This window comes from Cetorhinus maximus, chromosome 8, assembly GCF_964194155.1.
Source record: "Cetorhinus maximus chromosome 8, sCetMax3.hap1.1, whole genome shotgun sequence".
NCBI classification, from domain to species: Eukaryota; Metazoa; Chordata; class Chondrichthyes; order Lamniformes; family Cetorhinidae; genus Cetorhinus; species Cetorhinus maximus.
Window position 1 is genome coordinate 39,999,402 of NC_135886.1, and position 25,685 is coordinate 40,025,086.

General features: G+C 42.1%; 1 protein-coding gene across 1 annotated transcript in view; it reads right to left on the minus strand.

Annotated features, from left to right (window-relative positions):
- ppfia4 (PTPRF interacting protein alpha 4) overlaps positions 1 to 25,685 on the minus strand; it is a 585,677-nt gene that overhangs the window by 38,934 nt on the left and 521,058 nt on the right. Inside the window, exons 14-20 of the mRNA XM_078546714.1 lie at positions 14,451 to 14,677; positions 13,883 to 14,123; positions 12,491 to 12,520; positions 9,427 to 9,566; positions 6,850 to 7,022; positions 1,329 to 1,343; positions 400 to 493 (exon numbers count right to left, since the gene is read on the minus strand). Coding sequence (XP_078402840.1) covers positions 400 to 493; positions 1,329 to 1,343; positions 6,850 to 7,022; positions 9,427 to 9,566; positions 12,491 to 12,520; positions 13,883 to 14,123; positions 14,451 to 14,677 — 920 coding nt within the window. The remainder of the gene's footprint in view (positions 1 to 399; positions 494 to 1,328; positions 1,344 to 6,849; positions 7,023 to 9,426; positions 9,567 to 12,490; positions 12,521 to 13,882; positions 14,124 to 14,450; positions 14,678 to 25,685) is intronic.

Here is a 25,685-nt window from a genome sequence, read left to right on the forward strand (position 1 = left end):
GGTAAACCCATGTCATCAGCTTACAAAGAGGAATAGGCAGGCTCTTGGTACCACACTTCATAGAAGGAAGAGGAGCATTAGGATGCGAGCACTAAGATGCAGAGGGGCATCGATAGATCCCTAGTATCAGGCTACCAAGGAGTACTGATAGAATGATGGCACCAGTAACAAAAGCACTGAGAATTGTATCACAGCAGAGCCTGGCAGCTGGCTATCTAACTACCCCAATGGATAGTGAATTGTGTGTGATGCAGGTGGGTCAAGGAGAGGGGTATGAGTTTGAGTGCAGGTTTTCCAATACATTCTTTGAACACAAATAAACGAATACTATTCAATTCATCTTGAAAACAAAAACATGTTTAGGATTTTCACATTTCTTAAAAATGACTTGAAACTTACTTTTTCTTTAGCCTTCGGTCCCTCTCTGCTTGTGTTCCAAGCTTGCCCAGTGTAAGGGAGTCCTGGATGCCTATTTCTGTATCCAATATGCCACCTAGTTAACAATAAAGGAATACTGAGGAAAACATTGATCATACTCTCATTTTAATCCAAGATCCAATTAAAAAAATGAAAGCCGGATTCCTACATCTACTGATAAAATAAAACATAAAGATGCAACCGGGCATATGATGTTACAAAAGTAATAGGACTGCAGTGGTAGAAGATGCTGATGCACCAATACCTTGCCAATAGGATGTGGATTTATGCTCACAACTCTCGTGGTGGCGTATTCTCTCCCTCAGCCGTGCTGTCAGTGCACTGCGCTGAATGAAGGTCAGAAATCAAGATAAAACGGGCAGGGCAAATGGCACATGCCATTCTTGAACACCTTCGAGAAGACTCGGGAGTGTCATTGCAAGAGGTCTGCCAGCAGGCTGGCTGCTATTCTTCATATTTAGGTATACAGTGTGAGTGGGGAAGTGAGAGAAAGACCTACAAAAGGGAGAATAAATCTTCTATGGCCCAAAAAAAGTAACCAAAAGAAAACGACTCGTCGGGTTAACTGGAAAAAATAGAACAGAGAATTTTCCCATAGAGTAAAACTGACCTCTTCTGGGTTTTGTTAGCCCTTCTGAGTACTTCTGAAGTGAGCACCCTCATCCCAATTGTTAAAACAGAGGTTTTAACAGTAACAGTAAAAGGTATGTTAGATTCTTCTGCTATCCTATTACATCACCATAAATCTTTGCCAAAAAAAGTCCAAATGTATCATTTAACAAATTAAAATCACCTCTCTCCCCATCAAGCTCACACCATATTATTTAAGCTGTTAATATGAAGAAAATGTTGAACACACTAACCCGGTCATTTACATTGTTCTTACTTACCAAAATATCCATATCCTATGAGGAGAGAAGAAGAAAACAATAGGTACATTTACCCATATGCAAAATATACAGCTTAATTTTTAAACATTCTTTTAAAAATGCTACAATTTTATTCTTGTATGCAGATATAATGCCCAGTGCACTTTAGGTCCAGCATGCTGACTGGGTAAAATTACGAGTCACGGTACCATAGGCAGAATAATTTTCCTCATTCCAATTTATCTTGCAATTCCCTTTCCCTGCTCCTTTTCTGTTGAGTGCTATGCATTATTAATGACATACCATTCCATTGTTATTGGAGGTTTTTTAGTACCATCCTCAAGTACAAGTCTCAATTGGGGGACTGGTGGTCTACTCAGCTGTGAAAGGCATCACAGCTTAATGCAATTGTATCCTCACAGTGATCAGGAGTAGAAAACATGGTGACATTTTCTGCTCCCTAAGTTAGCAAAGTAATAACAGACTCTAATGCCGGACCATCATCTGAGCTGAACTCAGCTAATTCAGCACAAAAGGAACTGAACCAGAGATCTCGCTGGCCTGTATTGCTTAAAGTCACAATCAAAGACGGGCAATACGCCAGTTTAACAAAGAGGCAGAGACAAGATTGGAAAGTGATCAGAACAAAAACCTATTGAGGACGTCAGTTGAATATTTCAAAATTGAGATTCATAGATTTTTGTCAGATAAGGCTATAAAGAGATATGGGATCTAGGTGAAAATGTAAACTGTTTGGAGAACACAAAGAGGCTGCAAAGAGATACAGGCAGTTTAAGTGAGTAGGCAACAAAGTGGTAGACATAATGTGGGGAAATGTGAGGCTATTTGATTTGGTAGGAAGGATAACATTTTTTTAAGTGACATGAAACTTATAAATGTTGATGTTCAGAGAAACTAGGGTGTACTTGTACAAGAAACAGAGTTCGCATGCAGGTACAGTAGGCAACCAACAGGAAGGCAAATAGTCTTTTGGCCTTTATTGCAAGGGGATTGGAGTACAAGAATAAGTAAGTCTTGCTACAATTGCACGGGCTTGGTGAGACCACACTGAGGATACTCTGAACAGTTTTGGTCTCTATATCCATGGAGACGGTATAACAAAAGTTGGCTATGATGATAGGCTGAAAAATAGGCCTGTACTCACTGGAGTTTCGAAGATTGAGATGTGATCTCATTGAAATATATAAGATTCTGAGGTCCCAAGCTTCCCAGATGCCAGTCTTCAGCCAATTCAATTTACTCCATGTGATATCAAGAAACGTCTGACGGCACTGGTTACTGCAAAGACTATGGATCCTGACAACATTCCAGCAATAGTACTGAAGACTTGTGCTCCAGAACTAGCTCCAGTACAGCTATAACACTGGCATTCACCTAGCAATGTGGAAAATTGCTGTACACAAAAAGCAAGACAAATCCAACCTGGCCAATTACTGCACCATCAATCTAATCTCGATCATCAGCAAAGTGATGGATAGAATCGTGCGCAGTGCTATCAAGCGGCATAACCTGCTCACTGATGCTCAGTTTGAGTTCCACCAGGGCAACTCATCTCCCGACCTCATTACAGCTTTGGTCCATGAACAAAAGAGCTGAACTCAAGAGGTGAGGTGGGAAAGACTGCCCTTGACATCAAGGCAACATTTGACTGAGTGTGGCATCAAGGAGCCCTAGCAAAACTGGAATCAATCGGAATCAGGGGGAAAACTCTCCACTGGTTGGAGTCATACCTTGCACAAAGGAAGATGATTGTAGTTGCTGGAGGTCAATCATCTCAGTCCCAGGACATCACTGCAGGAGTTCTTCAGGTTTGTGCCCTAAGCCCAACCATCTTCAGCTGCTTCATCAATAATCTTCCCTCCATCGTAAGGTCAGAAGTGGGGATGTTTGCTAATGATTGCTCAATGTTCAGCAACACTGGTGACTCCGTAGCTAGTGAAGCAGTCTGTGTCCATATGCAGCAAGACCTGGGCAACATTCAAGCTTGGACTGATGTGGCAAGTTACACTGGTGCCGCACAAGTGCCAGACATTACTATCTCCAATAAGACAGAATCCAATCATCTCCGCTTGACATTCAATGGCATTACCATTGCTGAATCTCCTACTATCAACATCCTGGGGGTTATCATTGACCAGAAATTGAAGTAGGCCAGCCATATAAATACTGTGGCTACAAGAGCAGGTCAGAGGCTGAGAAGACTGCAGCGAGCAACTCGCCCCCTGACCCCCCAAAGCCTGTCCACCATCTACAAGGTGGAAATCAGGAGTGTGATGGAACATTCTCCACTTGCCTGGATGAGTACAACTCCAAAAAACACTCAAGAAGCTTGACACCATCCAGGACAAAGCAGCCCGTTTTATTGGTACCCCATCCACCACCTTAAACACTCACGCCACCCCCATCACAGTGGCAGCAGTGTGCGCCATCTACAAGATGCACTGCAGCAACTCACCAAGGCTCCTTTGTTAGCACCTTCCAAACCCACAACCTCTACCATCTAGAAGGACAAGGGCGTGGGAATACCATCGCCTGCAAGTTCCCTTCCAAGTCACTCATCGTCCTGACTTGGAAATATATCGCCATTCCTTCAATGTCACTGGGTCAAAATCTTGGTACTCCCTTCCTAATAGCACAGTGGATGTACCTACACCACATGAATTGCAGTGGTTGAAGGCGGCAGCTCACCACCACTTGCTGAAGGGCAATTAGGGATAGGTAATAAATGCTGGCCTAGTCAGCAATTCCCACACCCCATGAAAGTATAAAAAGAAATTCTGAAGGGGTTTGGCAGGGTAGACACCAAGAGCTCGTTCTTCCTGGCTAGAGTGTCTAAAACATGGGGACACAGTCTCAGGATAAGGATTTGATCATTTAGGGCTGAGATGAGGAGAAATTTCTTCACTGAGATGGTTGTTAATCTTTGCAATTCTCCCTGAAGATTGTGGATGCTCCATTGTTGAGTACGTTCAAGTCTGAGATAAATTCATTTTTGGTCTCTCACAGAATGAAGGGATATGGGAAGTAGGTGGGAATGTGCAGTTGAAGCAGAAAACAGCCATGATGGTACTGAATGAGAGCAGACTTGAGGTGCTGTATGGTCTACTCCTGTTCTTTTTATATTCACACGAACGCAAGTAACTCAAGGGGGAGAATGGCTTTCTCCTGTTCCTACGCAACAATATAAATTATATTGGGCCGTAACTTCCAACTGGCGTTGGAAAGTGCTGGCCCGCAGGAATTAGAGTCGATTAGGGTCGGTTGGAGGTTTGGGTGGGTGGGTATGTGGTTCCGTGGGCTGGGTTCTGGGGGTGGTGGGTGCAGTTCCGGAGAAGTGGGGTTGGGGAGAGGGATCGGTCTTTTGGGGGGGGGGGGGAAAGAGAGGTCGGGTTTCAGGGGGGTGGGGGGGGGTTGGAGGTCTCGGGGGTGAATGGGTGTCGGAATGGTCTGAGGTCCGTGGGTGGGGGGGGATCGGAGTTTGATAGGGTGAGGGGTGTTGGATATCGGGGGGTGGGGGTTCAGAGATCGGGAGTTGCGGTGGGGTGGGGGGGGTGGTCAGATGTCGGGGTTGGGGGGTTGGAGATCAGAGGGGGTTCGGAGAGTGGAGATCGGTGGGGGGGGATCAGAGAGAGGTGTCGGAGATTGGAAGGCAGGGTTGGAGTTCAGGGGGGTTGGGGGGTGTCAGGAAGTGGGGGGCCTGGAGCAGTCCCGTGGGGTTGGTCTGGATCTTTACAATAGTTAACCAGAAGTTAGAAGAGGTTTTTATTCTTCTAACTTTTTCTGAGTGGATGGCAGAGCCATCCAAAGTTTGTGGTTTACACCACATTTGCGGATGGTTCTCAGTGCAGGGCAATTGTCCAGAGGAAGTGTGCACTTCTGGGCAATTGCTGTGCTAACCCTTACATGGGAACTTCCAAGAGGGATTCCCCAACACATCTTTGGGATACCACCCAAATCCAATGCTGGGGAGCTCAGAAGTTTCAGCCCATTAAATGTACTGCACATTTGTCAGTGACTGATGCCAGTGTCACAATGAATGTACTGCACTAACCTAATCTTATTGGTAAACACATGCCAGCTTAAACATGTGGTAACTCTACTTGAGCAAGATAAAGATCGCAGAGAGGAAGGGCATTTAAATAGTGCCAAGTTACAGAACTAGACAGATTTATACCAAACCATGTCAGACATTTTAACAGCTTACACAATAAATGGGAACTGTACTCTTAGTACAAAATTGAATTAAGTGGCTGTGTATTTTTTTCACACATGGTAAAAATACTGATTTTCTGACACTGGGCTCTATTTATAACCACAGAAGCTATGAATGTAAAAATTCAGAATTTCATGAAGCAAACAGAATTAAAAAGAGAAAAGTCAAATCAAATACAAAGCGTCCCATTCCCTGCACCCAAACACAAGTCAAAGTTTGTTTCTCAGGCAGCTGAGAACAGGTGTAGTAAAACACCAGTGTCATACACACCATGAGGGGCAAAAGGTTAAAAACTAAGAACAGCTTAACATGAATAAGGGTGAAAGGTCACAGTTGTCAAATTCTAAAAGCTGTAAGTATTCCATCAGAGCAGTTACACCAGTACCTCCAGCACCCCCAATGCCCACCCTCCAATATCAGTATTCCAGCAGATTTACCGAGATCCCCACGTTCTCTGTGGTAGATGCCCTGACATTACTTCAGCAATAAGCTTCTGGATAAGCAAAACTAATTTGTTGCTGAAATTACAGTCAGCATTTTGAGTATTTCTGTAACGTCGCTTCCAAAGGCCAAAAGCAAAACAAAAAAAAATCAAGAGAAAATATCAGCATCATGAAGCCATACCGGCAGAGAATACAACTACGAATGGGATGAAGTGGAAATAGGTTGCCGTGCAATTCTGTTGTCTGTCAGAAACTATTCCATTCATGGCTGAGTAAAGGGGCATTGGATTTAAGTTATTTGTTACTTCCATTCTGCATTTTCCCTCCATCTCCTGGTGGTATTTGGAGCTTTTGTTTGGGGGTTTTTAGCCTGCCAATGCTGCTTACAGAGAGAAAAAAAAACAGCCACCCTCCAATTTTTAATTTTTTTTTTACAGACTGGCTTGACAAGGGCTATTGTGGTCCGATATTAATGGATGAACTGAAAGGATAGCATCTTGTTTCATTTACTTTTACTTTCACCAATCTTGTCCTTGTCTCTATTTATTCATATACCATTCCACAGGTTGTGCTTTACCCAGATGTATTATTCATGTGTGTGTTTTGGCAGTAAGTGTCAGCAGGTGTTCAAACATCTAGGGCAGTCTGATGCCTTGTGTACACTTCCAGCAGGAAAAGGAGCCCTGCCTGGTTTCCCTTTCCTGAATCCAAGGACTAGGAAGCCAGTTAAATAACACTATCACCTCCTTGACTAAGAGAATCACCTTAATCAGATTGGACCTTCCTGGTTTATTTGACTCACACTGAAAAAACTCACTGAATCCTCAGAGATTTAATTCTCTTTTTGAAAACCAGTCGGACATACCATGGACTGAAGCCATTTCCTTTCCGAGCTGGCCCAGACGCGCCTTCTCTTTCTTCCCAAACAGGCGGCCGATTGATGATTTGATGCCCTTTTTCTTTGCGGCTTTGTGCAGTGAGTCTTGGCTGCTGTTGTTGCTGCTGGGATTGCTAGCCAGCTCCTCGGCTGTCAATGTGCTGAGGAGCAACCACCACAATAGGGATCAAAACCAAAGCAAGGTAATCATGAGAGGATACATTACATAATGAAAGGTTGCCTCTTATACACAAGGAGCAATTATTGATAGTCTGTTTCCACTTTTAATAGAATCTGTATCCAAAGATTTGCCATTGAGTATTGCTAATTCTATCGTAATCTGGACCGCTGATAAAAGAGAAGACACTTAAACACCTACTCAGTTTTGAGAGCACTTAATATAGCAGGTGCCTGTCACAGTACATATTCTAAGTAACACAGAGTCAACGTTGCACCTCAGGAATGATGGACTGGCCTTAGAGAGGGTGCAGTGCAGATTCATCAGAATACCAGGGCTAAATTACAATGATAGATTGGATAGACTATCTTAGAGCATAGGCGATTAAGGGGTTATCTCATTGAGGTGGTTAAAGAATTTGATCATGTAGATAGAGAGAAACTACTTCCTCTGGTGTGCAGTCCAGAACAAAGGGACATAACCTTAAAATTAGAGCTTGGGCAGTCAGGAATAATTTCCTCACACAAAGAACAGTGGAAATCTGGAGCCCCCAACCCCAAAAAAAGCTGTTGAGGTTAGGTCAGTTGAAAATTTTCAAACTGAGATTGATAGAATAATGTTCGGCAAAGATAAAGGGATATGGGACCAAAGCAAGTATATGGAGTTGAGGTACAGATCAGCCATTATCTAACTGAAGGCCAAACTAGCTCGATAGAATGACTGGTCTACTCCTGTTCTTATATACTGAAGTAACAAACTGAATTCCATTGACAGTCCCTGTATCATCCCCCGCCCAGCTTCACTGAAGCTGGGCACATGGATACTTGACCCACAACTAACATTCTCCCATCTCTCGAGAGGAAAGGCACATGAAAGTTAAATCTATGCAACATGGAAAACAAAACCTGCCTCCCAAATTCGTCAGGTTTTGGCAAGACAGACAAGGTCTTCAGACCTCTACAGTCCAGAGACGCTAGATTAAATGGGTCAAAATCCTGGAACTCCCTCCCTAACAGCACTGTGGGTGTACCTACACCACATGGACTGCAGTGGTTCAAGAAGGCAGCTCACCACCACCTTCTCAAGGGCAGCTAGGGATGGGCAATAAATGTTGGCCCAGCCAGCCAGCGAAGCCCACATCCCATGAATGGATAAAAAAAAAGTTAAACCACAACAGTCAGACAGGAAGGCACAGGTTGCAGCAACTTAGGATTGATTTTAGGAGGTGCTTCACAGCCAGAAGTAACGAACACATGGAAATTCAATTAGCAACATCAGAAGGCCGACCAACTTGATACTCGAATAACTTGTTATAGATCGAACGTCCTTCTTATTGTGCCTCTGCCACTCCAAATTTAGTATTTGGTGCAAATATGAAAGTACTTTGCTTTTTCCCTTTTATAACACTCCTGTGACATGCCTTGGGATGTTTTACTATGTTCAAAGAGGCCATATAAATGCAAGTTGTTGTTTTTGTTTCCTTCCTGAAATGCTGGTTTTAAAATTTTATTTACAATTCAAATGTCACCAAGATAGACTGCAACAAACTGTTACAAGATCATTTTCGAATTCAGAGGCACTTCCTGAGACTAACTGGAGGAGGAAATTATCCCATGTTCTCACACCTGAATAAATTATGCAAATAAAGCGTTTTTGAATAAGAAAATAACAACAGTATGTGGTATAGAGGAAGCAGAGCTGTTTCAAGGGGTGAGGATGTCAGCCGTGGCTCAGTTGTTAGCATTCTCGCCTCTAAGTCAAAGGTTTCTGGGCTCAAGTCCCACTCCAGGGCTTGAGCACAAAAATTAAGGCTGACACCCCAATGCAGTATTGAGGGAGTGCTGCACTGTTGAAGGTGCTACCTTTCAGATGAGGTTTTGAACTAAGGCCCCATCTGCCTGTTCGCGTGGATGTAAAAGATCTCACGGCACTATTTTGAAGAAGAGCAGGGAAGCCCTGGTGTCCTGCCTAAATTTATCCCTCAAATCAACATTACAACAAGTTATCTGGTCATTATCACAATAATATTTGCAGGAGTTTGCTGTGCATAAATTGGCTGTTGCCTTTCTGACATTATACTTCAAAAGTACTTCATTGGCTGCAAAGCACTTTGAGATGTCTGGTGATTGTGAAAAGCACTATATAAATGCAAGTCTTTCTTTTTTTAACCCAGACATGGATTACTTGGATACTAGTGGCACATGGGACAAATTATGTATTGGGATTGTGTATCTATTTGCTGTCATATGGCTGATATCGTAACTCTGTTTGGGAGAAATCAGGGATGCATGCTGCATCTCTAGGACTGCTGTGCATCTTGAATTTCATTTGCTGCTGAGTTTTTTTGAAACGTGAAACGTGGTTTAAAAATATGCAAGTCTCCTTACCCTCGACCTTCTTCTTGACTGGTTGACTGGAGTGTGTGCGTCAGCTTTTCCAGCCTCATGGTTCTCGGTGAGGAAGGAGGGGATGTTTCACATCTGATTGTGGTTTTATCTTCACGGTTGTCATCCCTAGTCACTGAAGACTAAAGCACATATTGAAAGGTAAACTGAGTGTAGTGACAGAATTGCTGGACTGACAATTCAGTCTAATAGTCCAAAAACAACTACAAAACAGGTGAATTACAGCACTTATCATAAAAACAGTCCGTATTATTTTCTTCCAACCTAGAATATAGATTCCCTTAATACTGGGGTAACTGGAGGTGCAGAGGTTACAATAACTTGCATCTAAACTGTAATGTGGACAACACCACAAGGTTCTTCACAGTAATAGAAGACTTAGAAGAGATGCTTAAAAGCATGGCTGAAACTACAGTTTCTGTGGCGTTGAGCAGAAGAGTGCCAGGGTGGAATCATTTAGACAGAGAATTCCAAAGAGGGGGGCCCACACAATGGAATAGATGAATGAGGGAGAAGGGATGCCTGGGGCTGGAGGATGAAAAACAAAAGCACAGACTGGGCACAGTATAGGCAGGGTAAGGAGAAACCAAGGATTTGTAAGCAAAGATGAGACTTTTGAAAGTGGAATTTGAGGAATTGGAGGACAGAGGCTCAAGGGAGATGGCAGCAATGGTCAAGCCATCTAAATGTGGGACTTGAAACAGGCGGAGGAGTTTTGACTCGGAGTTTGTCTCGAGTGGAGCTTAGCAAACAATAAGAAAGGATGGGAGAAGTTTGGAGCCCATGAAAATTTGGATAATGGTTTCAATGGTGGTGGAATCAGTAATACCAAAACTGGGTGAGATGAGATTACACTCTGACCCAGTTTAGCTTGAGAAAAGAGACAGGGAAGGAGATTGAGTTAGGGGAAAGTGCACAGAACTTTTTGCCATGGGCCAGATTTGGTGGCTTTGGTCTTCCCAATGTCTGGCTCATCCACAGTGTGACAACACAATGGTTGTCGTAGAGTAGAGGTAGTTAATGGAAGAATAACAATGTACCTTCACATTTTTATTTTCTTCCTCTGTGGTCAGCAGGCTTAAGCAATGGGCAGCTGATCCACTCAGATCCAGTAAAGTCCAGGATAATTTGGCAGTCTGTGCTAAATTGCTTATTTTGGGACAGGACAAGTGACCTCAGCATCTCTGTGCATGTGAGGCAAATACAAAATCAACCAGGCATCCCCCCTTACCAGTCACTCCAGGGGCCTGTTGGCAGGGTACACCAGTGCATGAGTACAGCATTGGACTCAGCTGTGAGGGCCATATTATTTGAATAGCTCTCCCAGCATTCAAAATTAAGGCTCACATGTGAAGAATTAGTCTTTGCATGAAGTACAAATAAGCAAATGGCACCTGCAAAACACAACACAGTAACAAGCAAACTAATTCAGGATAGGAGGGACAGAATTAACAGAAATGAATTTAATAAGGACAGATGATTGGGTGTGAGGGGATGAGGCCAAGGGTTTCCTCGGCACTGTTTGTAAACTTAGTGGGGAATCTTGGGAAAAACAACTCAAATCAAATATTATTTGCTGTAAACTACAATTTACATTCAAAGAGAAATAAAAATCCAAATTCTGGACATTTATGGTTGAAAACATAAATTCTAGAAATGCACAGTAAATTAGTATCTGAAACAGAAAAAAAACATGGTTAAATGGTTTGGATTCAACTCCATCCCGCTAGTTGTTAATATGATACCTGCAACTTTTAAACAGCCAGCTGAATATTCACACCAAAATATAGTTCATTTCCACACATTTGTAAATTAAAATGCTTGCAGGAAAGTGCTGCGAAGAAACAGATTTCAGGATACTTATCCCACATTGGTTATTTTCTGCTGCAATGGGAAACTATTTCTTAAAGTAGCCATGTTTGTATGAAGTTATTCAGTGTAAAACCTAACATTCATAGAAGAGAACCAGAAGCATCTTATAAACTGAACCAATGGCCAACTATATTTTTAGCATGATGTTAAGATCAGTGAAGCTCAGGCTAAGGATAGGTTTCTAGTGTAAGAATTTCCATTTAATTGAGCTTGTTCAAAACATAACATTTATTACTTGATCAAGATTAAAACACAAGATTGCAATTGTTTTGAAATAACATTGCAAAAGCAGAAATAATAGTGTGCAGATTCCCTACAGGCCCATTACCTCTAGACCCCTGGCAAGACTAAAGGAAAAGGTTAGGTGACCAGGTTTTATTAGACAATAAGGGCACAATACCACAAAGGATCACAGGAACAGTTTTTTCTTCATTGTCCTATTTAATAGGTTTCTAGTGTAAGAACTAATCACATAAAAAAGACCCAATGTGATGAGACAGGGAGTGAGGAATAGCAGGAAAGTGAAGTGTAAAATGGCCTGGTTAGTGAAGGCAGCTCAGACGCCAAGTGTGCAAGGCAGTGACCTTTGAGGGCACAATTACTGGTGGCACTGAAAATGGCTTGTCCATTGGAATAAAGAAATGTTACGTTCCACAGAGTAGGGAAGGTTAAAGAAAAGGACAAAAATAAAGAGAATAGAAACAGAAGGAGGGAAAAAAAGGCTTATCCCAAGTATAGAATAAAGTTGACAAAGACATTATAAGGTGTGGGACTGAGTCATACAGATCTGCAAAATCCCATGATCCCTGATCTGATCCCAGCTAATTAATGTTAACCCAAGTGGTTCTGGGGCTCTGCAATTGCCTGCCAGGTTCCCAGGCTGAGGAGAATTGGAAATATCAGCCACATTCACACTGTCAGAGGCTAGCCATTGACCCTTGGAATGTACAGCATTGAGGGAAGGCACAATCAGGCTTCCACAGTCAAATACCTTGCATCTCCTTAAGCTCAGACATGAAACATGATCACTGGGGTGAAGTTGCCACTAAATAGTTTCCCCTTTCCGTAGAATTGTACCCTGGCATGAGTCACCAGGAGATGAGTATAAAAAAGGAAGGAAATAAATCATGAGGGAAAATGCCAATAACTGTGCCCGCCCATCAGTTCTAATTACCTTCCGACGGTGTTTCCTTAAATCGCTAGGCTAAACATCGGTCGCAGGAGAAAGGAGAGAAAGACAATCAGTAAGGTAAGGTAAATTAGACAAGTACATCAGCTCAGGCTAGGAAGATATAGGCACTGACCTGGGGAGAACAGTGCAATGTACCCCAATCTGAGGAGTCCCGGCCAGCAGGACAAGCAGAGGTAATATCAGGGAGTCTGAGGTCAATGAGGAATCAGTTATAAAGTACGCATTAGAAATTAGCCATTTCAGATGCTTTTCAATCTGCAAAGTTGCCCATCAATAGTGCTGCTCCCTCAATTTTACAGTCAAGTTAGCATTTATGCAAAGCATTCAACTTACCCTACAGCATAAAACATGAGACATCAAAGGCAAGGGTTAAAGTTCAAAACATTTGGTATCTGGATGTATAACATGTTCACTTGAAAACTGCTGGCTGAGCTCTTGATTTCAAATCATTAGTCACAAGTGATTTCTAACTTCTGTTTTTACTGAAGTGGAAAAACTGTTAAAATTATGTTTAAACGGCGAGGGTAAAGCACAACAGCAAGGAAACTGACTTGGACATGTTAGAAAGGCTGATGCTGAGAAAACTGAGGTTGATGAATCTTTTTACTGGTGATAAGTCAGCTGCTTCACATTGTTAACCTCAGTAGACCATACAAGCCATTTTCCTTGCAGTTACTCAGTTCTATTTAAATAAAAACATCCAACGTATCAACAGAAGTATAATGTCAAACCAGCAGACATTCAGTACCTGAAGTGCTGGTCAAATTAATATTGGCTCCTCCTTTACAAAAGCAACCTGTTCTGCTCTCAAATATCAGCATTTTTGCTGAGATGAACAGTGCACAGTAAGCAGCTGCAGGAATTGATGCTGAGCAATAAATAAGCATGGAATGTAAAGGAAAGCTTACCTTAAGTCAGTGTGTACAGTACAAACCCTAACAACAAAGTTAGCTAATAAAATTACACTGTTTAAATGTTTTTTAGATATTTGAAAATGGTGCTTATGATCCAAAATATTTGATGAAAATCTGTACTTCACTATTTCATCACTTCCTATTATGATTACATCAAGATGGTGATTATATTTTTTTCTAATTCCGGGTTACTTTCTTAAATAGAAACTAGAAAGACATTTACTCCTTTGTCTCTCCATCTGGTAGCTACAATTTGATTTTACACCTAGAGTGGCCTGCTTCACCTACTTGGGTTAGACTTCCTGCATATAGCAAAAATACTTGAAAGCATAGATTTGACACAAGCCAGCATACATCATATGTTCACTTTCAGTTCAGACTAATTTTAGAGCTGACTTGTTTGTTTTTCCACCTGTCCTCAAAACTCAACTCTCCCATTCTCATTCAGTACAGCACTCACCAGTGTCATGATGCCCTTACGGTCCAGGTCATGGGAAGAGCTGCGCGGAGTAAGTTTGGGTGTGGAGCGCCCGCTGACAGGTGGAGAAGAACTGGCAAGAGATAGGGCAGTGAGGGAAGTTGGAATGGACGTCCCTGTTCGAATGCGGGTTAAATTTAGCCCATCCATACTTCCACTTCCCACACGGCACTCAATCTCCTCAGCTCGTTGCTCAGTTGACTCCTTCTCCTCTTGGATCATCCTGGCATGGAAAAGTCTTGGTTAAATTACAAGATCAATGATTATTTAAACATTAAACAGTTACTTACAAAAACGCTCAATAATAAACTGAATGACTCTTTAAACTCCAGTTGAAATATGAATTCATGTAACTAGGATCTTGTTAAATTACTGCAGTAACATTACGCATATGGCAAAAGTCATAGTATACAAACTAGCTTATAAAGCAAGTGGAAAGGGTTTATGATGCATAGCAAGTTATCACGCATGATGCAAGTATTTTGTTGTTATAGTACAAAGCCATCCCCAAAAAAACTTTGAGAAGTTCCATACTCAGTCATTGCCTTGCCTGATTTCTTTGTTGATGGCATCCAGCTGCTCCTGTAGCATCATGGCCAGAGTCTGAGCATCTGAGTGTCCGCTCGGTGAAAGCAGGTCCGCTGAACTGAACATTGTCTCTCCATCTTCATCATCAACATCAGACATTTCTGGGTCACTTTCAAAGGTGTGCGTCACACTGGTCATAATGTTTGCTTGTGGGGTGCACTCCCAGTCCTGCTCATTTAGAGTTTGAATCTGGATAGGCATGAATACAGCAGTCAGTCACCAAGTGTCGCCTCTTGGCATAAATCTACAATTGTTAAGCAACTGGGTTATACAGTTTGAATTTAGATTTAACATGTCAATCCTGTTGAAGTCCCAAGATATCCTTTCATGCCCACAATGCTTAACAAGAGAGGACCTTACTTTGGGCACGATGTCAGGGGGATACTAGGACTAGCAAGAGTGGTGCTCAAATTTGGAAATAATACCAAAATGAGCGACATAGCAAATGATACTGAGGATCAATGAAACCTCCAAGGGGTAAATGATAAGATAGTGGAGTATACAGAACAACTGTCAGATAAAACTCAATGTCCGTAAATGAAAGATGGTAAGTTTTGGTTTAACAAAATTAGTACTCATACTTGAAAGGGAAGATTGGATGGTATGGACAAACACAGGGATTTGGGGGCTCAGGTCCACAAAACACTAAAAAGCAGCACCGCAAGAGGACAAAGCTACAAAAAAGTGAATGGAATATTGAGTCTTATGACAAGAGATATGAATATGAAATTCAAGATTCTGATAGTGAATCAAGTGAAAAATAGTGCGGAATTTTATGGAGCATACAAGAGTGGGAAATGTGACACGCGGGGTGACTTAATTAGGCAGTATGCAAAATCTCAATTTTCTGATGGCAGGTCGAGATGCAGAGATAAAGTCAGTGGCACATTGAGCCTCTCGCACGGTCTGTGGTGGGTTCACACTTGTAATACATTTGCATGCCTTGAATGCTGATTAGCAAATTTTTATAATGACGTCCTACCTTCAAGATAACGTCAGAGTCAGGAATCTCGTGGCACCTGGTTCACATTTGTTTAAAGGTGGCTTTGTGCAGCTGTGACTGAGGTCAGTAGTTTTCCCTATTTAACTCAGAGGAGGGGAGCAGGACAATGGCAGCTTACATGGAGGCTCAGGACTGGGCACAATACTGGTGTGGAGTAGGATCGGGGCATGGAGAAACGGAAGGAGGATCCAAGGGAGGGTGGGGGGGTGGGGGGGGGGGTGGGAGAGGAGGAGGAGGAGGAGGAGGAGGAGGGTGGTGGTCGGTGGCACAGAGTATTGAAGTGGGAAAGACCCAGCATCCTGGGTGTGATGGGGACAGTCAGTTAAGGTGAGAAAATGAGGGGCCTAAAGGGCAATGAAAGTACCATCCAAATGCACATCCATCTCAGGGTGTTGGCTGGCAGACTCCTTATAGGACTTTGAGTTCACCTACAACATCTCACTTATCACCGCTGAGAATGATCTCGGACAATCTCCGTTACAATGCATAGAAAGGAGGGCCAGCTGTGCCTGCAAGTTCATCCACGTCCCAAAGCATGGTGAGTGCAACACTGGACGCTAACATGAACATTCATTAAAGATGAACAAAAAAAAACACAACATTGCTTCTGCCACAATAAAGAAATGTCCCAAACTTTCCTGTAACCATCAATGAGTGCCAACCATGAGGTGTGCCAGTACATTTAGCTCTCTGACTAAGCTAGTCTCAACAAATGACAACAGTGCACACATGAATAAAGTAAAACCAATGTAATGTGAAATGTTTACAAGTGAATTTAAATTTGAAAAACACCCACATTACCTCTGTGCCCTCAATAAGTCTTATGTTAATGGCAATGGAGTTGGGCAGGAAAGTTTTGGCTGTGATGCTGAGCCTCCTATTTGACCAGGAGACTCTCTTTTATAAGCCTGGCCGTACCAGCAGCATTGTTGGCTGACAGCGGATTTCACCACTGAAAAGCTTATCCACTGTGGAATCACACATGTCTCCTGTGTATGCTGCCGGCAGTTCAAATTTTAATTGTAATCGTGTGGGAAAGGGTAAAATCAAGAGAGTGGAAGAGGCGCACACTTCTGGTTCTGTTGTCAGGAACAATACCTGCTGACAAAATGCCACCCAATGTTTCAAGTTAGAAATGGACAGGGTAGATAGAAACACTGTTTCAGGTGGATCAGCACAAACAAGGGAACGCAGATGATATGTGATTTAGGGCGGTGATCAGATTTTTTTACACACAGCAGGTACAAAGCTGTGAAATGCAGTTTTAGTGATTCAGGCAGGGAACATTACAGCACTTAATAGGTTTGATAGATGGTTGAGAGGTGAAGGAATATGGAGAAAAGCAAGCACATGGGATTAGGACTATGCTTGAGTGGAGGACTAACACCAACATGAACTGATCGGGTCAAATGGCCTGTTGATGAGTTGCAGCTTCCATGCAATTCTATGTAAAATAGAGTGTTAGAAGTGGCATGCTTCCCTATAGGACAAAAGACTCACCCAGAGCTCCCTTACACATGGACTTGTTTACAATACTGGTAGAGATCTGGGAGGTAGCTGCCTGCCTAAACTTATCTCCTAGGAATACTTCAGAGGCTAAGGGTGAAAAATAATGTAAAATGTGATGAAATAAGATTTAATCAAAAGTGTGAGAAAATAAATCTGGAAAATTTCAAATATGTCTCAGCAAAAGCAGGCAGACACTGACACAAACCTGTAGGAGAACCTGTAAGAATTGCCTTAATATATTTTTATAATCAGACTGAATACAAGAAAAGAAAAAGGCTGATATTAATTTAACCATAAAAACTGATACAAATACAACTTTCTTTACTAGGAATAGTAAACAAGACAACAAGCTTGAAGGTGGCTTGCTAAGGTAGGCATAAAGATGTCCAATTTTTTTCCGGACCTAAGTACAATCCCATTGTTATCGGGAAGCTAGGGAATGAGTGTCAGTGACATGGCAGCTGCCTCATTGGCTCGGAGGTTATCAGGAGGTGCCAACAGAGCCAAGTGAAGTGATTAACACCTGAGTAACTAAACTCTCATCACACATGTCACTCAGATCAGTCAGGTTGGAAAGGTTTCTTTGGAAGTTAGGGATTAAAAAAAGATGAATTGGGGAACACATCAATATTGTATAATCAGTGTATTCTGTTCAGAAAACTTGTGTGTTTTAGAATCATAGAGTCATAGACGTCTACAGCACAGAAAAAAGCCCTTCAGCCCATCGTGTCTGCGCCAGTCAAACAAGTGCCTAACCATTTTAATCCCATTTTCCAGCACTAGGCCCATAACCTTGTATACCATGGCATCGCAAGTGCACATCCAAATACTTCTTAAATGTTATGAGGGTTTCTACCTCTACCACCCTTTCAGGCAGAGTGTTCCAGATTCCCACCACTGAAAAAATTCTCTCTCACATCCCCTCTAAACCTCCCTTAATTTAAATCTATGCCCCCTGGTTATTGATCCCTCCACCAAGGGGAAACGGTCCCAACGTCCCAGAAATCTAAAGCCCTTCCCTCCTGCACCATCTCTCCAGCCATGCATTCATCTGCACTAACCACCTATTTCTATACTAGCGCGTGGCACCGGGAGTAATCCAGAGATTACTACCTTTGAGGTCCTGTTTTTTAATCTGTTTCCTAGCTGCCCAAATTCTGCTTGCAGGACCTCATCCCTCTTTCTACCGATGCCGTTGGTACCAGTATGTACCACGATCTCTGTCTGTTTGCCCTCCCCCTTTAGAATGCCCTGCAGCTGATCAGCGACATCCTTGACCCTGGCACCAGGGAGGCAACATACCATCCTGGAGTCATGTCTACGGCCGCAGAAACGCCTGTCTGTTCCCCTTACTATCGAGTCTCCTACCACTATTGCTCTTCCCTTCTTTTTCCTCCCACCCTGTGCAGCTGAGCCACTCACAGTGCCACGAGCGTGGCTGCATTCCCCAGAGGAACCATCACTCTCACCGCTTTCCAACACAGAAAAAAGGTTCTCGAGCGAGATGCACCCTGGGGATTTCCTGACTACCTGCCTGACACCTTTCTTCTGACTGATGGTTAGCCATTTCCTCTCTGTCTGCACTGCCATAAGCTATGGGGTGACCACGTCTAAAAATGTGCTATCCACAAAACTCAACCTCGTGGATGCACCTCAGTGCCTCCAGCTGCCGCTCAAGCTCCGAAACTCGGAGCTCAAGTAGCTGCAGCTGGTGGCACTTCCTGCACACGTGGTCGGTCAGAGCACAAGGAGCGTCAAGGACTTCCCACTTCTGAACTGTTTAAAAGGATTTACATTAATTGGCGGTAATGGTCACTAATTAATTTGTAGAAATGTAGAATGCATTTCCTTTGAATATTTCCCTCGGTTCAGGTGTATTACATCAGTCTGTATTTGACAACACACACTAGCTCAGTTTCAGCTGCAATTCCTCATTTGTGCGGAATCATCCACTTAGTGAATTCTCCATTCTCAGCAACTTTTGAAAACAGTAACAATGACTGAAAACAGTTGTCCCACTGCCTGAAGACTTTTTTTTGGACTCATTACAAAACAGCAGTGTTTACCACCTGAGACAGGGATGGCATTTATTCATGCCTAAGCAACATGTCTTCTAAAATAACTCCTTTACATTGCTATGGAATACAAGCCCCCAGGGCATCAGATTGAGGTTTAGCACTAGAAGTGACAAAAGTTTGCTAAATTGAAAAGCTCTTAGTAGAACTCTATGCGCTAGAGAAAAGTAGGAATTGGGTCAAAAAAATTTAAGAAAAGTGCCATTAGTTTTGCAGAGCTAATAAGTTCTTACTGGGACACTGGTTCTTTGTTGCATTCTCTCTTTAAAGAGAAAAACAAACTACAGAACTTAACCATAATAGGTTCAGTCACTTAGGGATGTTCCTACATATCTGTTGCTGACTTAGAGAGGTGTAGATTATCAACCTGCTCAGACTGGTGGAATAATATAAAATACATCTATTAGCGGGGAGAAATGAGGAGCCAGGAATCATTCCTCATTTAACATAAAAGGTTTAGTTCCAAAGCTGTGACAATGGAAGTCGGATACACGATAGAAAATAAGATTGGCACAAACTCACATTTATTAAAGTCTATCGAAAAATTTAAATTTCAAAACAACCATCCTTGTTTTATTGAGTTATGACAATGATTTCAAGTCAAGCTAAGGTTAGAATTAAAATGCATCATTACAAAATACAATGACATTTAAGGAACATCTGTAATTTCCTTGTGCAGTGTTAAACATAAAAGTAATGGTCACTAATTAATTTGTAGAAATGTAGAATGCATTTCCTTTGAATATTTCCCTCGGTTCAGGTGTATTACATCAGTCTGTATTTGACAACACGCACTAGCTCAATTTCATCTGCAATTCCTTATTTGTGCAGAATCATCCAATTAGTGCATTCTCCATTCTCAGCAACTTTTGAAAACAGTAACAATGACTGAAAACAGTTGTCCCACTGCCTGAAGTCAGTTAATGCAGAATTGGGATTGGATTCCATGAACCTCCAATTATGAGCTGGGCTGAGGTAACATCAAAACTCCAGGACCTGAGCACATAATCTAAACTGATACGCTCTAGCTCCATGCCAAGGGAGTGCTGCATTGTTGGAGGTGCCATCTTTTAGATGAGATGTTAGACTAAGGGCCCCTCTTCAATTGGTTCAGGAGGATGTTAAAGATTCAATAGTACCACCTACATATGAGTAATTCTCTCACGATCCTAACCAACATTATTCCTTCAACCGAAAGAACTGAAATTAATTCATCAGATTGTTCAATTCACAGCTTTCTGTTGTACAATCTTGCTGTTTATATGAATAACTATTTTAACAGTTATGTGCCATATGTGAAAAGTCTGGATATATTTCTGAGGACCAAAAGACCAGGACACCTGAACTTCTGCAGCATTTGAATGCCAGGTTCAATGGCAAGGAAATATAAATTGTGACAGTCTCTTTCTATGACTGGGGGACATATCAGATGTTGTATAATCAGTGCTTTCCATTCAGGACACATATGCATTTTATTTGTTTAAAAGCATTTACTTTAATTTGGGGGGGGGGGGGGGGGGGATTGGGGAAGGAAGAGAGGGGGTAAGAGGAGGACTGTCTGGGGAAGGTACATCCTATTTGCTACTCAACTTGCATCTTTCCAGTCAGGCTAACTGGACTACAGTCCCATTCTTCCATACAATTCATTGTTTCACTCCTTTGCTGAATATCATATTTCATATCTAAAATCACCAGTTGTTATATTCATGAAACTCCTTGAAATAACCAGGGCCTCACTTGTCAACTCATTCATATATTTGAGGATTCATGCCTGATCTGGCTGTCTAAGAGACACATAATTCCTTGAGATTCTTCTGAACACATAGTTCACTTTGCTTATATTTTCATAGGTTAGAAAGCTCAGAGACACATGAATGAATCTGGTATATCTGTATAACTTCCAACTGTGAAAATTGCAATGAGGATTTAATATAATGAACTTTCTGTATCCTGATTCTCTAGAATATTTCTGCCCAACTTTATCCTTGAAGGATATATCTGGCTTTCAACACATCCCCTGCTATTTAATATTTGTGTTTCCCATCTGGTTAAGTGCAGACTAATTAACCCATGTGGCTTCTGCAGTTACAAATAAAGTGAATGTTTTCTTGGTGTACCATTTAAGCAAATATCCATTGGTGTCAGCTATTCTGCTCATGTTTTATTTGCCCCAGTAAACACTAGGAAGAATACTATTTGCACTCTGCACCTTAATATTTATTTCATTTGATTTAGTTCTTCAGGTCTCTGGAATTGATGTAATTTTTCTCCAACTATATCAACTCATTCACCACAAATTAACTTCACCTTGCTTCTCGGCTGCATATTCCCACTCCAGAAATGTGTAATCTGATGTTTTTCTGCCTAAGTCCTACCTTACTGTAGTGTCTCCAATTGTTGAGGGGGGAGGGTAAACAGCCAATAGTTGTGGTCTACACTGGTACAAACAACAGAGGCAGAAAGAGGGATGTGGTCCTGCCATCAGAATTTAGGGAGCTAGGTAGGAAATTAGCAAGTAGGGCCTGAAAAGTAGTAATCTCCAGATTAGTCCCAGTACCACGCACCAGCGAGTATAGAGAGGGGGCAAGGACAGAATCTATTTGGCTAGAGCCAGGGAACAAAAAAGGTATAGGAGGATAAAGCAGATGAATGTGTGGCTGGAAAGATGGTGCAAGAGGGAGGGCTTTAGATTCTTGGGACTTTGGGACCAGCTCTGGGGAAGATGAGACCTGTACCAGCCAGACAGGTTGCACCTAAATAGAGTTGGGACTGAGTTTCTTGTTAGCCATTTTGCCAGTGCTATTGAAGAGAGTTTAAATTAACTTTGCAGGTGTGTGGGAACCAGGAGATGATATCAGTGAGTAATGCCAAGGTGCACAGGATACTGGGAGAGATAGATAGCATTAGAATAGTGAATAGTAAGTTAATAGGTGAGGTCAGAGTAAGGGATAAAGAAATAAAGAAACATATGTGAATGCATGGAGTGTGACAAATAAGATTGGTGAGTTACAGGCACAGATTGCCATGTGAAAATATGATGTCGTGGCTATAACAGAGACCTGGCTCAAAGAGGGGCAGAACCAGGTGTTAAATATTCCTGGATACAAGGTGTTCAGGGAAGAAGGAAAAGGAAGAAAAGGGGAAGGGGTGGAGGTATTGGTTAATGAGAACATGCAGTACTGGAGAAAGAGGATGTCCCAGAGGGGGCAAGGACAGAATCTATTTGGCTAGAGCCAGGGAACAAAAAAGGTGCAACTACATTGTTCGGTGTAGTCTATAGACCACCAGCTAGTGGGAAGAATGCAGAGGAACAAATTTGTAAGGAAACTACAGAGAGAAGCAAAAATTATAGAGTCGTTATATTGGGGGAACTTCAATTATCTGAATATAGACTGGGATAGTAGTAGTGTAAAGAGCAGAGAGGGACAAGAGTTCCTAGAGTGTGTTCAGGAAAATTTTCTACAGCAGTATGCTTCCAATCCAACGAGAGAGGAGGCACTGGTTCTTCGGAATGAGTGAGCCAAGTATATCAAATGTCAATAGGAGAACAGTGATGATTGTATCATAAGGTTTGGGCTGGCTATGGAAAAGGACAAAGGACAATCCAGAGTAAGAACAGTTAATTGGAGGAAGGCCAACTTCAATGGGTTAAGAACGTATCTGGGCCAAATAAAGTCAAAGGTTGGCAGGAAATACGGTAGCAGAATAATGGGCTACTTTCAAGGGAGAGATTGTTTGGGCACAGTCAAGACATATTCCCTCAAAAATGAAAGGCTGGGCAAACAAATCCAGAGCTCCCTGGGTGACAAAAGAAAGGTAAATTAAAATAAAGAAGCAAAAGTGTGCTTATGACAGATGTCAGGTAGAAAATACAATTGAGAACCAGGCTAGAGAAGGTTCAAAAGGGAGGTAAAAAAGAAATAAGAGAAGCAAAGAGGAAGTATGACATGAGACTGGCACTAACATAAAAGGGAATTCCAAAGTCTTCTACAGGCATATAAATAATAAAAGGATAGTAAGAGGTCAGAGGTATGGCCGAATAAGGATCAAAAAGGGGATTTAAACATGGTGGCAGGGGGCATGGCTGAGATATTAAATTAATGCTTTGCATTTGTCTTTACCAAGGAAGAAGGTGCTACCCAGGCCTTGGTGAAAGAGGTGGTAATTCAGACATTGGAAGACTTCAAAATTGATGAGGAGGAGGTGTTGAATAGGCTGTTTCTACTTAAAGTTGATAAGGCACCAAGGCCAGCACTTGGACGAGATGCATCTGAGGATACTGAGGGAAGTGAGAGTGAAAATTGTGGAGGCACCGGCCATAACTTTTCAGTGCTCTTTTGATGTGGGGTGGTGCCAGAAGACTGGAGAATTGTTCAGAAAAGGGTGCAAAGATGAGCCCAGCAACTACAGTAAGTCCTCACTTAAAGCTGTGGTTGCGTTCCTGTAAATTGTGACTTTAAGTGAAATGACTAAGTGAATCATAGGTTCCCATAGGAATCGATGTTAAAGCCAAGTTAGGTCCCTTTGGGCATCCCTCACTCAGAAAAAAACAATGCTTCAGTTGAAACACTATACCATACATGTACAGTACTGTGCACTCCTTGCAAAATATAATACATTATTCACTATAAAAGAAATACAATACAATAGCCAATATAAAAATATACTCACCATACAGGCAATTGTATAGTATTTTTAGATTGACCAGGCTCTATCAGTGACAGAAATTGGTCAGTGCAATTATCAGCTGAAGTCCCAGAACTATCTGCATTGACCAAAATGTGCCACTAGATGGAGGAGGATGTCAGTGGGACTTCAGTACCAGCGAATCCAGGCATGGAGGCAGCAGCGGAGCGAGCAGTCAGGAGGAGAAGAATAGACCCTGGGTCCTAAGGCAAATACAGAGGGCAGGAGACGTGGCCTGGGAGAAAGGGCGGCAGCGGAAGGACGAGGCACTGAGGGTGAGAGCGGAAACACTGAGGGAAATGTTTTGTGAGCAGACAAGCCACAGAGGAGGTCTGTGGCAAACAACATTAAAGTGAACCTGGCAAAGTTAAATGGATATACTGACACTACATTATTAACAATATTAAAGTGAATCGATGTTAAGTGAAGCAATGTTAAATGAGGACTTACTGTACAGGCCAGTCAGTTTAACTTCGATGGTAGGGAAACTTCTGGAAATCATAATTTGGGACAAAATTAATAGTCACATCGACAAATTTGGGTTAATTAAGAAAAGCCAGCATGGATTTATTAAGGGAAAATTGTGTTTAACTAACTTGGAGTTTTTTGAAAAGGTAACAGAGTGGGTTGATGAGGGCAATGCTGTTGATGTGGTGTACATGGACTTCCAAAAGGCATTTCATACAATGCCTCACACAGACTTGAGAGCAAAGGTGTAGCTCATGGAACAAAAGAGACAGTAGCAACATGGATACAAAATTGGCTGAATGACAAGAAACAGCCAGTAGTGGTTAATGGATGTTTTTCAGGATGGAGGAAGGTTTGTAATGGAGTTCCCCAGGAGTCAGTTTTGGGACCCTTGCTTTTCCTGATATATATATATATATTAATAACCTAGACCTTGGTGTACAGGGCACAATTTCAAAATTTGTGTATGATACAAAACTTGGAAGCATTGTGAACTGTGAATAGGATGGTGTAGAATTTCAAAAGAACACAGACAAGTTGGTGGAATGGATGGACAGGTGGCAGATGAAGTTCACTGCAGAGAAATGTGAGGTGATTCAATTTGGTAGGGAGAACATGGAGACACAACACAAAATAAAGGGTACGATTCAGAAGGTTGTGCAAGAGCAGAGGGATCTGGATATAAATGTGCAAAAATTATTGAAGGTGGCAGGATAGGTTGAGAGCACAGTTAATAAAGCATACAATATTCTAGGCTTCATTAATAGGTGCATACAGTACAAGAACAAGGAGGCTATTTTGAACTTATACAAGTCACTAGTTTGGCCTCAGCTGGAGTACTGCGTCCAGTTCTGGGTGCCACACTTTAGGAACGATGTGAAAGCATTGGAGGGAGTGCAGAAAAGATTTACGAGAATGGTTCCAGAGATGAGGAACTTTAGTTATCAAGATAGGTTGGAGAAGATAGGGCAATTTTCCTTGGAGAAGAGAAAGCTGAGAGGAGATTTGATAGAGGTATGTAAAATCATGAGGGTTCTGAACAGAGTACACAGGGAGAAACATGAAAGGATCGAGAATGTTAGGGCACAGGTGTAAAGTAATTGGCTGAAGAAGCTAAAGCAACATGAGGAAAAACATGTTCATGCCGTGAAGGGGTAAGGTCTGGAATGTGCTGCCTGAGTGTGTAGTGGAGGCAGGTTCAATCGAAGCATTCAAAAGGGAATTAGACTGTTTTCTGAAAAGGAAAAATGTGCAAGGTTACGGGGAGAAGGCAGGAGAACGGCACTAAGTGAACTGCTCATTCGGAGAGCCGGTGTGCCAAGGTATGCTTTCCACCTCCTGACCTGCTACAACCCCTCCCTCCTTTTTAGCCGACTATATTACTTTTCTCTCCTCTGCCTCATTTTTGATACCAATCTGCCGACATGCATTTTATTCTGTTTAAAAACAGATGAAA